The sequence below is a fragment of the Eupeodes corollae genome, chromosome 1 (assembly GCF_945859685.1).
Source record: "Eupeodes corollae chromosome 1, idEupCoro1.1, whole genome shotgun sequence".
In the NCBI taxonomy this organism is placed as follows: Eukaryota; Metazoa; Arthropoda; class Insecta; order Diptera; family Syrphidae; genus Eupeodes; species Eupeodes corollae.
This window is the reverse complement of record NC_079147.1, coordinates 46,446,471-46,462,285: the sequence shown is the minus strand read 5'-3', so window position 1 is coordinate 46,462,285 and position 15,815 is coordinate 46,446,471. Positions and strand designations below refer to the sequence as shown.

General features: G+C 34.7%; 1 protein-coding gene across 1 annotated transcript; it reads left to right on the top strand.

The window, feature by feature from the left end:
* Positions 1-9,883: 9,883 nt before the first annotated feature.
* On the top strand, positions 9,884-10,270 carry LOC129938531 (uncharacterized). The gene has a single exon (XM_056046157.1). It carries the CDS (start codon positions 9,884-9,886, stop codon positions 10,268-10,270), a length of 387 nt encoding a protein of 128 aa, XP_055902132.1.
* The last annotated feature ends 5,545 nt before the right edge of the window (positions 10,271-15,815 follow it).

Sequence of the window (15,815 nt, the reverse complement as noted above, 5' to 3'; positions counted from 1 at the left end):
AAGAGCCCTTCAGAGCAATGTATAGTTTTGGCATCCCTGTCAAACTTATCCGTTTGTGCAGAATGACGATGGAGAATGCACGCTGCTCTTTCAAGTTCGAAAAAGATCTTACCGATGCATTTGATGTCAAAAAAGGTTTTAGACAAGGCGATGCACTGTCATGCGACTTCTTCAACATCGTTCTGGAAAGAATTGTGCAAAACTCAACTGTCAAAACTAGAGGCACAATCTTCCAAAGGTCCATCCAATTACTCGGATACGCAGATGATATTGACATAATTGGAAGATCAAAGCGTGATGTCAGTGGAGCGTTTTTGAGCATTGCGATGGAAGCGGAGAAGATGGGTTTAGTGGCCAATGAGGGCAAGACCAAGTGTATGCTTTCATCAAAAAAGGACACTGAACTACGACGCACGTCTTGGACGCGACTCAGGTGGCGCACCCAGGTGGGAGAGGACCTCAAACAACTTGGCGTGCGCAACTGGAGACAGCTAGCTATGGACCGAGCTGGCTGGAGACGCATGTTTGTTGAGGCCCAGGTCCGCCACGGACTGTAGCGCCACCTTAAGTAAGTAAGTAAGTATGAAAGGACGGACTGTTGGATTTTGATACAAAATGTACTGAACGTCTAAAACAATATTTTCTATAACATGAAATTAGTTTTAAGCCAATATTTTTAATTTTTGAAAAGATATTTGAGTCGAAAATCAATTTTTACGAACTTTTAGTAATGCTTTTTTAAGTTTTTTATTTTTGAAACAAAAAAGTCAATTCAATTTTTCTCAAAATTTTACAAGATGTCAAAAACGTTATTCTTCGTTGCAAAAAATCGGTTGGAACTAAAATGATTTTTTGTTTGTAAAATATTCAAGGTGACAAATATTTTTGTTCAGTTTTTTTTGATTTAAAAAAGGGTTAATTGGATTTTTTTTCCAAGAATATGCTTGTATAAAGTTACAATATGAATTATATGAAAATTAATTCAAATCGCTTGCGTTATTGGTTCGTGAGATTTTCACCTTTTCTAACTTTTCACAGATTCGAATCGATCCGATTTCCCTAATTAAAAATTTTGACATTTCTCGAAGTTTCAAGGTCCCAGGAGACGAAACAAAGCATTTTTTAGAGAGATGTCTGTGAGTGCGTGTTTAAGTAAGTTCGTACGTCCGTTCGTTCGCGATTTTTTTTTCGTCGTCCATAGCTCAAGAACTAGTAGAGATATCGACTTCAAATAAATTTTGTTATACAGATAATAATGCAGAAAGGAATCTCACAAGAACATTTTGGAACTAATAAAGCTAGAGACTTGAATTACATTTTATATTTAATATTGTACCGTGATACCAAACAAATATATTTTCAATAAACATATGGAAAAAAACAAATAACCAATTTTTTTATAAATCAAAAAAGCTGGAAAAAAATTCGTCACCTCGAAAATTTTACGAATGCAAAATGATTGTATCACCAAAACAATTTTGTGCAAAGAAAAATAACGTTTTCAACATATGGTAAAATTTTGAGAAAAATCGAATTGATAAAAAATAAAAACTTGAATATAACATTACTCACAGTTGGTAAAAATTGAATGTTGACTCAAATATATTTTTAAAAATTTGAGATTATGTCTTCCAATTTTTTTAAAATTATAAAAAATATTGTTTTCAACATTCTGAAAAATGTTGAGAAAAATCTAACTGACAGGTTTCTTACAAAAAAACAAACAATACTTAAAGTTGGTAAAAATTTACTTTCGACACAAAGAGCTTTTCAAAAATTTAAAAAATTGTCTTTTAAGTCTTTTCATTTCACACAAAACGTTGTTTTTGATATTCAGTAGTTTTTTTTTATAAAAATCCAAAATTACAGTCCATTTTTTCATACAAAAATAAAATGTACAAAAAATAGTTGGCAAATTTGGTAAAAATTGTGTTCAGTTCTTGAAATCTCTCAAATTAATTTCATTCATCCAATTTGTAAAAATTTAAGAAATGCCACTTAAATTGGTAAAAATTTGTTTTCGACTAAACATCTATTTGATAAAACTAGATTTTCAAACGAAACTATTTTTTTACATGAAAAACATTGTTGGCAATTTTAAAATTTGTAAGAATAATTTAATTTACAACTCTCTTAACCCAACACGAAAACCTACAAACTTTTAAGCAAGACAAATCGACAAACGGGATGGGAAGTTATCAGTGTGAGTTGCATTCCAGCCTCTTTTTTTAAATGCTATGGTAAAAAAAAAACACTTACTCAATTTTATTCAAAAGTCCTTTCGGCATTATTATTTGTATAGTCAAATTTGTTTGAAGGCGATATCTTTACTATGGTTCTTTAGCTATGGACTATGGAAGAAAAAGAACTTCCCGAGCGAACGGACGTAAGTACACACGCACCCACAGTCATCTCTTTAAAAAACCTTTATTTGAACTTTAGATACCTTGAAACTACAAGAAATTCAAAAATTTTTAAATTTCAATTCGACAAATCGGACCGATCACAATAACTTCGTAAAAATTGCTTTTCAGTAGTCCATTTTTATGGTAGACATTTTTCTATAAAAAATCTACAAAATTTGTAAGCAAAATTGATAAAAACTTTGTTCGATTGAAATATCTCGATAAACAAAGTTATTGACTTCAAAATTATTTGATTCTATTCAAAATTTTGTTGTAAACGTAAGATAATGTTATTGGAAAAATTAAATAAAATTGGGTGGCGCAACAGTCCGTTTGAGAACTAGGGCCTAGCGACTGACAACTGTCAACCATTCCTGTGTGCGAGTACTGTTGTCAGGGATGGAAGGCACCTACAGTTTTAAGCCGAATCCGAAAGGCAAATTTGAGAAAGCACTTTTCATGACAAGAATTACTCTTGGAGAATTTGTCAATTCCTCGCAAGGGGCAGTACCCATGACAAAAAACTTTAGGTGGCAGAGGCAGGGATCGAACCCAAGACCTCTCGCATGAAGTCCATCGTACTCTTTTTCAATTTATTTTTATAAATTCATTCTTAAACCTATCTTAAGGCTAGACAAAAATTCATAAAACAAGCCTAATTAACCATAACTTATAACTAACTTACTGGTCCTAAACGGACACTCTTGTTAAACTATAACATTTAAAACTAATGCCTTTCGGCCCTAAGATCTATTTTATTTATGGCGAATTATTCACCGCTCCCTGTTGAAGACTATTTTTAATTAAGAATGTTTTAGTAGAAGTTACATTGCCACTTTTGACAACAAACTTTCTACCGTTAAGCATATCATAAAGTATGAACAACAATGGCTTGCTTATGCCAAGCCTGCTCAGTTTTAGGTAAAGACCCTCTAACCATACGGTGTCAAAGGCCTTTTCCAAATCAACCAGAACAGCACCTATGCATTGTTGTTTTGATTTATTCCATTGGATATCAGAAACGAGTTTAGACGCAGCATGAATTGTGTAATGACCCGCCTTGAACCCGAACTGTTTGTATTGAATTATTTTGTTGTCCGCAGCCCACTTAGTCAGAGCCCTAGGGCTCTGTTTTCCAGGTCGTGGTTGGGGCGAATGCTAACATTCACCTTGTACACTTGCTGGAAAGCAGCTCCCACCGCCTCCACTTTTTCTTTCGGATCTTCAATTATGTAAAAGTCATCGTCAAAGATGGCTTCCTGTGGATCTATTTGCGCTGTCCTGAGTACGTCACATTCCGTCGCATTAACAATCATGCCACGGGTTCTAAACGGTGAATTTTTAAGAGCTTGAGAACTTTTTTAAAAAACAAAACGCATAAAATTTGCAAAATCTCATCGATTCTTTATTTGAAACGTTAGATTGGTCCATGACATTTACTTTTTAAAGATAATTTCATTTAAATGTTGACCGCGGCTGCGTCTTAGGTGGTCCATTCGGAAAGTCCAATTTTGGGTAACTTTTTCGAGCATTTCGGCCGAAATAGCCCGAATTTCTTCGGAAATGTTGTCTTCCAAAGCTGGAATAGTTGCTGGCTTATTTGTGTTGTGTTGACTTTAGACTTGACGTAGCCCCACAAAAAATAGTCTAAAGGCGTCAAATCGCATGATCTTGGTGGCCAACTTACCGGTCCATTCCTTGAAATGAATCGTTCTCCGAAGTTTTCCCTCAAAATGACCATAGAATCGCGAGCTGTGTGGCATATAGCGATATCTTGTTGAAACCACATGTCAACCAAGTTCAGTTCTTCCATTTTTGGCAACAAAAAGTTTGTTAGCATTGAACGATAGCGATCGCCATTCACCGTAACGTTGCGTCCAACAGCATCTTTGAAAAAATACCATCCAATGATTCCACCAGCGTACAAACCACACCAAACAGTGCATTTTTCGGGATGCATGGGCAGTTCTTGAACGGCTTCTGGTTGCTCTTCACTCCAAATGCGGCAATTTTGCTTATTTACGTAGCCATTCAACCAGAAATGAGCTTCATCGCTGAACAAAATTTGTCGATAAAAAAGCGGATTTTCTGCCAACTTTTCTAGGGCCCATTCACTGAAAATTCGACGTTGTTGCAGATCGTTCGGCTTCAGTTCTTGCACGAGCTGTATTTTATACGGTTTTACACCAAGATCTTTGCGTAAAATCTTCCATGTGGTCGAATAACACAAACCCAATTGCTGCGAACGGCGACGAATCGACATTTCACGGTCTTAAGCAACACTCTCAGAAACAGACGCAATATTCTCTTCTGTACGCACTGTACGCATTCATGTGGTTGGTTTAATGTCCAATAAAGTAAACTGAGTGCGAAACTTGGTCACAATCGCATTAATTGTTTGCTCACTTGGTCGATTATGTAGACCATAAATCGGACGTAAAGCGCGAAACACATTTCGAACCGAACACTGATTTTGGTAATAAAATTCAATGATTTGCAAGCGTTGCTCGTGAGTAAGTCTATTCATGATGAAAAGTCAAAGCATACTGAGCATCTTTCTCTTTGACACCATGTCTGAAATTACGCGTGATCTGTCAAATACTAATGCATGGAAATCCTAACCTCAAAAAAATCACCCTTTACAAAAATGCTGCTAAAATAGTTAAAAAATGGTTTTTGAATAAAAATGTCTCAAATAAAAAAAGACAGTCAAATTTATTTAATAATATCAAAAATATTTCGACTAACTTTTATTCCTTTTTTTTAAACTAAATTGACACATTTTTTCTAAAATACGTAAAATTCTAAAAATAACAAAACTTTTTAGAAAAGGTTTTCGACTCAAGCATTATAAAAACAAAGAAGTTGTTATTTTAGAAAACAAAATGTTCTTTTATATGTACGTATATTTTGTTTAAGTTTAAGAAAAATCTACAGACGGGCACGAATGGGAAATTATCAGTGTTGTTGGCATAAGTTCCTGCTTTTTTGGAAAGGAGTTATTTAGTTCTAACAAAAAAGGCGATGCCCTTCTGAACCAACTCAAAAATGTATTTATTTTTTAAAGTCTATCAGGTCGTTTTTGAGAAAATTCGATTTCCCGATTTTTGGTCCACAAATTTGTATGGGAACTATTGTTATTTTTGGTCTTGAAAATTGAAAAATAAAACGATTGACGAGAATCTACTTTAACAATAATTTTCAAATTCTTAAATCTTAGATGTGAGCAATGATGGGGATCATGTCTAAAACATTAAACGGGGTTTGAATACAGCAACAACTCGATTATGTTCAGACAAGGCTGCAATGTGGAATGAATGAGGTATGTATTAAGTTTATATTGCAACAATAATTTTTGGAATAAGTTGATAAATACAAGTTTAATGACGGTTTTTCCAAAGACAGTCATATAAAAAGTAGCTATTTTTTGTGTCACATGGATAGAGACAGGATCTAAATTTGTCTGTAAGACCTTTAAAGTAAAGAAAATATCAAAAAATCTTATGGTTGAGGTAAATACCGGTTTTATTTACTTCAAGTAAACTGTGGTGTGGTGCGTTAATACCCGTGGAATAATGGTTGATGCGTTGGAACTGTCATGTCAGAGGTCTTGTGTTCGACCCCTCCCTATGCCATCTAAAGTATTTTCACGGCTACTGCCACTTGCTAGTAATTGACAAATTCTCCAAGAGTAATTCTTGTCATGAAATTAGCAGTTCGGGTTCGGATTAAAACTTTAGGTCCCCTAATTTGTAAGTCAACGGACTGTTGCGCCACCTAATTTATTTTTATAGAGTGATGTCATATAGTTGAGCGAAATTTGGTTCCAAGACCGTTTTATGGCTTCAAAAATTGCTTCGGTTTTTTTGGTATCTCCGTCTTCCTTCGTAGACTTTTTTGAAAGCCATCTTCATACAAGTTTTTCTGTACATCATGTTTTGGAGAATATGGGGGCCACATTTCACATTTTGCCCATGCTTTTGGTGTCCGTGTGTTATGTATTCGTATTGGTGCATTATGTTGAAAAGTCTATCACTTTCCACAAAATAATTCAAAATACTTCGGAAAATTTCGTTCCAGAATCGATTCGTAAGTGAGTGCCGTCATTTAAGAACTTTAAAAAATCAGCTCCCCGGTCCCGTAATAAGTGTTTGCTTCCCATACCATTACAACGCCACCTTTGCTGTACCGTTTTTCAAGATAGATTTCTTCCTTTCTTAAAAATCAGGTCCGTCTAAATTAAATTCTTTCTCATTTAAAAAAAACACGGTATGCCAAGCTCGGTTCTACTTGATATGATTTACTGCAAAATTGACGTAAGCTGCAGCATTCACTGGTGGTTTTTTCTTAATATTTTGGTGCCGTGTATGGTCTGCCTTCTGTATCACCCGAGCAACAGTCGATCTTTTAGCATTTACTGCAGTTTCTGCCTTGATTTTGCTGATAGAAAGCCTTGAATTCAAAGCAGCTCTCACTATCGCCCGCCTTTTCATACCTCTCTGGGTTCTTGAGGTAGTTGTATACAACATTTGAACTTCTTCTAGTTTTGTTGCTCATAAAACGAATGGTTTTGCCGAGATCCCAGCAAGCTCGAATTTGCGATATTTACTCCTTAACTCTACCTATACATTAGATTTTGGAATCATTTAATAAAATTTTATTAAAAAAGTCATATCCTCTTAAGTAAACTCAAAATTAGAGACCTTTCTGTAAGTACATCAAAAAAACATCTCTCTCCCACTCAAACTTTATTAATAAAATCTGTGGGTACGCTCATGCTATTAATAAAAAGATTTTCAATAAAATGTTGGGGCTGTACAACAAGCCACTTAAACTAATTTGTAGTTAATGAGTTCTAAAAGCTAATATCACTTATGTATGAATTTTTTTTTTGTGCAAAAACTATAATTTGTATTATATTTTTTATTATATTTTATTATTACTAATATAGGGATATGTTATTAAGTGTTGGTCTGCTTTTTAAAAAGTCATTATTTTGTTGTAAACTTTTGTGTGAACATTCTTTTAAGGTCTTACTAACTTCAGACTTTTCTTAATAACATCCATGGTTCTCAGATTTTTTTTTAGGATGGTGGTAAAAGTTTTCAGAATTTTTGTGTAAGAAACACAAATTTTATTTTAATAAAGCATCATTGGTCACCACAAATAAAAATCACGATATGCATTTATGTTCATAAGTGTACTATATTTCAAAGACAAGAACCAACCACAAATAGGTTGAAGCATTCACTTAAAATCTGCTTTATCGACAAAATGACATTAGTTTCTGTTCAAATCATTGCGTCGGTAATGGTTTTGTTTATAGTCTGGTTGGCAAGAAAACAAATTAAACAATCAGATGATTGAAGTATGTTCAAATAAATTGTACAGGAAAGGTGAGACAATTTTCTGTAAAATTTGCCTTATGATAAATAAATGTTAAATTTTAAGTTTATAAACGGATGTTTTTGTTTATTTTTGAATGCATAATCTTTGTATATGAAAACTTTGGTTTTCATTTTTATACGAAAATAATATTTTTGTCAGTAGGTTTGTAGGTTTGTGTATTTACTAAAAAACATATTACCGACTATTTTGCAGATTGTGTTGTCGTAGTTTTAGCATAGATGGCTTACTTAAAATGAGTGCATTCAGACACTTATGTATGTGCTATGAAATTTCAACGGAAGGTTTATAGGGTGCTTCAAACTTTTAAATTTGAATATTGAATCAAAAAACATTAAAAAAAAAAGAAATCATGATTAGCTTCAACAAGATTGTGTATGACTAAACTTACATCACGAGGGAAATATTATGAAATTGAATTGCGTTGATAATTATGACATTGAGCAAATGTCAAAGCAATGTTATTATAGACTTTAATTTCAGTATTTCTCAGATTTTCAAGTCTTACATAAAGAAGACAATTTAAAAACTAAGGCTATCATAATTTACTTACCCTTGTCGCTCACTTAATTATTCTTTCTAAGATAAAAGTAAGTTTACAATTATTTTAAGGTAGATTATAATGGATTCAAATTAAATTACTCCATTTTTTACAATTTTACAAATTAAAATAAAACCGAAAACATTTTACATTGTCGATACTGCAATCCTGATGGAACCATCTCGTCTAGATCCATAATGTTCAATTTGGGCCATAAGAACTTAGTTATCATCGTTATGTAGCGCTCGCTGTTGATGGTGACCGCCTCATTAACTTTTTGAGCATGTATTGCCACATGGTGAACCTCTCGTGGGTTGATAACGTAATATTTACGGCAAGTTTGCTTGTTAATAGAGCCATTCATCTAAAAATATGCCTCGTCATTAAAGATGAATTGACAAAAATTGCGGTCCTGTTTCAAACAAATCAAAGCCCAGATAAACTTTGAGCTAGTGGGTCAGTTGGATCTTGTACGGGTGTCGGCCAAAGTCCCAATGCAAAATTCGCCAAGTTGAAGTCTGCGAAAGGCCCAGTTCTTGTTCACGGAAAAACGAACAAAACAAAAGGTTTGACAGATGTCACCAAAACAAAATGACTGACATGGGGCGCCAAAAAACCTATTTTAATTTCCAATGTTAATAAGAAGTAAAAGGGCTTGATTGCTTATTTCCTGTTTTTCGTTATTCCTTAAAGTTTTACAACAACATTTTGTTTAAGATAGAGAAGTATGAAATTCTTGAGTCAAAAACCATTTCTTAGCTCTTTCTGTAGGTTTTCGATTTTAGTAAAAAAGTTGCCAATCGGATTTTTTATACAAAAATAACTTGAAGTTATCAAGCCTGATAATTCTATTCTTTGCGTGCACTTTGGAGGATCTAATGTCGCGTCCCGAAAATAAACAAAAGTGAATCGCGAACGCGACAAAAAATGTAATAAACCCTTAGTAATACTGATTTCCAATTTATTTGGTCGGCTTCGCGAAACTGAATTTTAGCTAACTTCAGTTGTAACTGTATCAGATTATTTTTTTTAAGTTTGATAAATCTTAAGTTTTGTCACAAATTGAATTTCTGAACACAACCATAATATTTGACATTAGGTTTGACAACCAATCTATATAATCATTCTGTCGCACTTCAGAACACGGAAATTTATAGCTCAAAGGTGAAAAAATAAATAAATAAAAATCAAAGCACGGAATAAAGTATAACGATTGACGATATTGTGTTACAAAAACAAAATTTAAAAAATTACAGATACAAAGATAAATTTATCACTTACTTGGGGCACTGTTACCACTACCTGATGTAGATCATCAATTTTTACAAATTTATTTTGTGGTCAATTCAGATGCGGAAGTTGATAATCGTTGTGCTCACAATCCAACAGTGAAGAGAACCATTGTCCAAAAAATACAAATGTTTCTTCATGAGAATAACAATTCGATAAACATGTTCAAAATAGCATTGAATCGGATGCCATCTGATAGATACCAGGACAGTTGGTTTACTTCGAATCAATTGACACCGTTATGAACCAGAATGAAATAGTCAACTATCCCACAGAGTTTTTAAATTCATTGGAACTGCCTGGAATACCACCTCACAATTTGCAGTTAAGAGTAGGATCGGTTGTCATCATGCTGCGTAACATTAATCAACCTCGACTATGCAATGAAACAAGATTGGCTGAGAAAAAGCTGATGAACGTCATTGAGGCAAATATCATAAGAGGAAAATACAAAGGAAAGGATGTCTTGATCCCGCGAATACCGATGATTTCAACGGATTTACCATTCGATATTAAACGCTTACAATTTCCAGTACGTCTGGCCTTCGCGATGACAATAAATAAATCCCAAGGACAGTCTTTAGAAGTTTGCGGAATCAACTTGGAGTTCCCCTCTTTGGCGAATTGACAATTATGCGTCTTCGCGTGTCGGAAAACCGTCTTCTTTGGTTATTTTCACCCTACAAAACAAAACAAAAAATATAGTTTATGAAAAAGCTTTAAATTGATTAACAAACACTGTATTTAAACCTTATAAAAATGCTTTTTTATTCAATACGTTTCGTTTGTTTTAAAATTAATGTATACAAACGTGTAGGTCTTTTATTTATCAATTGAGGCAGTACGAAGTCTGTCGGGTCAGCTAAAGGGTGATTTTTTTGAGGTTAGGATTTTCATGCATTAGTATTTGACAGATCACGCGGGATTTCAGGCATGGTGTCAAAGAGAAAGATGCTCAGTATGCTTTGACATTTCATCATGAATAGACTTGCTTACGAGCAAAGCTTGCAAATCATTGAATTTTATTACAAAAATCAGTGTTCGGTTCGAAATGTGTTTCGCGCTTTACGTCCGATTTATGGTCTACATAATCGACCAAGTGAGCAAACAATTAATGCGATTGTGACCAAGTTTCGCACTCAGTTTACTTTATTGGACATTAAACCAACTACACGAATGCGTACAGTGCGTACAGAAGAGAATATTGCCGATTCGTCACCGTTCGCAGCAATTGGGTTTGTGTTATTCGACCACATGGAAGATTTTACGCAAAGATCTTGGTGTAAAACCGTATAAAATACAGCTCGTGCAAGAACTGAAGCCGAACGATCTGCCACAACGTCGAATTTTCAGTGAATGGGCCCTAGAAAAGTTGGCAGAAAATCTGCTTTTTTATCGACAAATTTTGTTCAGCGATGAGGCTCATTTCTGGTTGAATGGCTACGTAAATAAGCAAAATTGCCGCATTTGGAGTGAAGAGCAACCAGAAGCCGTTCAAGAACTGCTCATGCATCCCGAAAAATGCACTGTTTGGTGTGGTTTGTACGCTGGTGGAATCATTGGACCGTATTTTTTCAAAGATGCTGTTGGACGCAACGTTACGGTGAATGGCGATCGCTATCGTTCAATGCTTACAAACTTTTTGTTGCCAAAAATGGAAGAACTGAACTTGGTTGACATGTGGTTTCAACAAGATGGCGCTACATGTCACACAGCTCGCGATTCTATGGCCATTTTGAGGGAAAACTTCGGAGAACAATATTCATCTCAAGGAATGGACCGGTAAGTTGGCCACCAAGATCATTAGATTTGACTATTTTTTGTGGGGCTACGTCAAGTCTAAAGTCTACACAAATAAGGCGGCAACTATTCCAGCTTTGGAAGACAACATTTGCGAAGAAATTCGGGCTATTCCGGCCGAAATGCTCGAAAAAGTTACCCAAAATTGGACTTTCCGAATGGACCACCTAAGACGCAGCCGCGGTCAACATTTAAATGAAATTATCTTCAAAAAGTAAATGTCATGGACCAATCTAACGTTTCAAATAAAGAATCGATGAGATTTTGCAAATTTTATGCGTTTTTCTTCTCTCTCAAGCTCTTAAAAAATCACCGTTTATAATAAATAAAATAAATTGGGTTTCACAACAGTCCGTTGAGTACTAGGGCCTTGTATTAAATAAAATATTTGTTAATTTATTCTTGTGCAAATCTAATCGAACTCAAACTTTACTAATTTTGTGTAGTACTTTTTTTGGGCTTATATTCTTGGTAAAATATTGTTATTTTATGATACAATAAATTTTGTTAGAGGTTAAATCATTTTTATTCGCAAAATATTTGAAGTGACAATTATTGTTCTCAGTTTTCTTTTTATTTAAAAAAAAAAAATATTTAAAGTCGATATTCTTTTCTAGTTGTATAGCATCAGAAAAAACTTCGCCCTCTTGTTTTTAATTTCAACCGATGTGACACAATCATGGACATAAGGATATTGTTTGACAATATGTCTCTTTACACCAAAACGATATGGCTAACCTTAAATATAATAAAACTGGAGTATAAACCTTTTTATTTGATGCTATTAAAAGAGAAAAATCAAAAGAGTCCATAGAAATATTTGTGGTCAAATGGTGTTGTATTTTTAAGGGTAAGGGCTATACCTCTCTACGCCCATGAAAAATTCCTTCACACATGATATTTACCAAAATCATTAAATCTGTTACAGTATGGCAATAATGCGAATGTAAAAAACAATCCTTATAAAGATACATGTGCTTTAACAGGGGTGTTTTTTTAAAGGAAGATAATGTTTTGCTTTTTTGTCTATTGTTATTAAAACTACGATAATTTTATACAAAATGTTATATAATTTTTATGGGTGTTAGACTGAAATTTTTTTCTTGAATCCAGTTTATTAAAAACTTACCGAAAAAGAGTTTTAATTTTCCATTCTAATTCAAGGCCGGATGCAGACTCTCTGTTGGGGGGGGGGGGGGGGGTAAACGACGAGTTTTTCAGCACCGCTAAAAAATGTTCTTTAATTTTATCGTAAAAATGCTGAAAATATTTATATAACATGTAAAGCGTATTTAAGGGCACAAGCAGACTGCAGACTTTTTATCGGCCGATAGTTAGCGCAAAATATCCAACAGCCGGCCGACTATTCTCTTTTTTTCTTCACATTCGCGTCGGAGTACCCTTTTAAAATTATTTTATAAAGCGCAGGTTTATTCTCGACTGCTTCAATCAACTTTTCGACGGAACTTTCTACAATTAACAATTGTAATTTGGCCGACGGCACATTCAAAATACACGCACACGACCGACGCCAAATCACAATCGTCATGTATGCGCAAGCGTGTATGCGCCAATACTGGTTGTAATGTATTCATAAACGCACCACACATTGAATTGTATGTTATGATAAAATCAAAGTTTTAATACACCTCAACGACCAGGATTAGTAATTTTTTTTTCGCGCAAAGTAAAATTAAAGTAAAAGTCATAAGAATGCCAAACGGTGATTCATCAAAAACCGAACAAAAGATGACTATTTTTCAAGCGTCTCAAATGACAGAAGTTTCGCCAGAAACAGACAGTTTTACTGAATGGAAAGAGCGCTTAGCATTTCACCGACATCGATGGATTCAACGCTGTTGAAAAGTATCGGTACCCATGCGTATTCACTGTTACGAGCACTTTGTGACCCAAAAAGGCCAAGCGATAAAAAATACGACGAACTGTGCACGCTGTTGGAAGAGCATTTTATGCCACTGATATTGATTTATCGAGAACGATTGAATTTTTACACCGCATCGAAAAATTCAGATGAATCAGTCAATTCATGGTACGCACGCGTTAAAACATTAGCGCTGAAATGCAAATTTGCCAATTTGGAGGAAGCTGTACGTGACCGATTTATTATGGGAATGGCCAACAACAAGAAATTGTTTGAGAAATTTTGCTGACGATAGCCACGGCATTGAAGAAGGCGCTCATACACAAGGTGAAACTCAAGGGTAACTCAATGTCAACTGAGGTAAACTTTGTCCAAGGCAACAACAGTGACGGGACTCAACGCAACAGGCGATCTAAAGGAAATCACCAGAAAAGGGATGCATGCAAACATTGTGGCTGGAGAGCACACAAGTCACAAACTTGCAAATTTAGAGACGCTACTTGTGAAAAATGCGGAAAAAAGGGCCATTTAAAGCCGATTTGCCGCCCAAAAGAGAAGAATTTATCGACAAGTTTTGTTAATTTAAATCACACTATTTCTATTACTCAAGTTGGACCGATATCGAGGAGATTTTCGCTTCGCTACAGGGTGCACAGTTGTTCAGTAAATTGGATCTATCGAATGCGTACAATCAGTTAGAATTAGACCATAAATCCCAAAACCTTTGTACTCTTAGTACACATTTAGGCTTATTTAGAGTAAAGCGATTAGCTTTTGGCATAAAACTAGCGGGGGCTATCTTCCAAAAAACCATTGAAACGTTGTTACGTGGTATACCTAACTGCATACATTTTATGGACATTATTGTCGTCACCGGGTCGGACATTCATAGCCATAGCAGAACATTAATGAGCGTCTTAGGTAAATTACAATCTGTTGGATTGAGACTGAACCCTAAGAAATGCATATTTTGTATGGAAGAAATTTCGTTGTCCAGCAAGATATGGTTTAACTATTGACTTTGGACAACTCCCTACATATGAAAGCATTCCAACAGGATTCTAAAAATGGCATATTCAAGCGCTAAAATAAAATATTTTAGGGGGGTTTTTGGTGCGTTTCACGCAGAAGTGTTAGGTTGAAATGTAGCTTTTTTTCAAAAATAATATATTCTGTTCTTGTCGGCATCAATTAAAATGCAAAGAACGCTACAAAAATATCGATGCAGAAACCCTGGCAATTGTCGGGCTTGTTTTACGTACTTTTTTCGGACTCAATTTTTGGGAGGCTATTATTACTATCGTTACTTGTCTGCTTACTCTTAGGTTGGAGTTGATGCTTAGAGACAAATTCTAAAAATGCTCCAATGTTTTGAAAATATTTTAACCTTAAAAGAGTCAATTAAACTTTCAAATGGTAGAGAAAAAAATGTTTGGGTCTTGAATTTAAGAAAATAGGTGCATTAAAGTACATAGTTTCTCTGAAAATTACATAAAAATAAATTGAGGTAAAAAAATAAGTTGACATGATGGTTAGTGCGTTGGACTGTCATGCAAGGGGTCTTGGGTTCAATCCCTGGCTGTTGCCACCTTAATTTAAAAAAAAAAAATCATTTTCGCGGGTACTGCCTCTTGCGAGGAATTGACAAATCCTTCAAAAGGAGGAATTGACAAATCAAAAAGTACTTTCTCAAATTAGCCGGTCGGATTCGGCCTAAAATTGTAGGTCCCTTCCATTCCTGACAACAGTGCTCTCACACAGGAAAGGTTGAGAGTTGTAAGTCACTAGGCTCTGGTTCACAACGGACTGTTGCGCCACCCAATTAAATTTAATTTAAAGAAATAAATTGAGAAGATACTTTAGTGTGGCAGTTACAAACTACACGTTGCAGAATCTTTTTTCACTTCAATTCTCGAGAGATTTTTAATGAGTTTAACGAAAGTGTCACTTTTGCAGAGTTTGTGCATTTATAGTCTGGAAATTCGTGTTTAAATCTCAGTTCTTGAGCATCCAAAAGAATCTCACTTCAAAAAGCAGATTCATTTCTAAGATCGAAAGCTTCTTAAGGACCGTCAATATAGCTTTCCTAGCAATAGGTCTACTGGTGATCTCATGGTTCATTTCATCAAACATTGGTGCGAATCTTTAGATCGCTTTGGAGAAAGTAAGATTATTGAACATGATATTTCAAAACCATTTGATATGGTTTGGCATCAGGGTCTTTTATCAAAAATGAGTGCTCTCGGTTTTCATAAATCTCTCCTTCATTAGATTATTAATTACCCTTCGAATCGTTCAATACAAGTTGTATTGGATAGATTTAAGTCTGAAAACCACAAAATAAATGCTGGTGTGCCCCAGGGCTCTGTACTATCTCCAACACTCTTTATAATTTTTATTAATGATCTCCTGTCTGCAACTTCTTATCCAATACATTGTTTCGCTGACGATAGTACTCTTAGCTTCTCATATTCGTTTTCAGATTCACATC

Excerpts from the sequence above, each read along its gene's own strand:
- LOC129938531 (XM_056046157.1), top strand. The coding sequence starts at position 9,884 with ATGAACCAGAATGAAATAGTCAACTATCCCACAGAGTTTTTAAATTCA.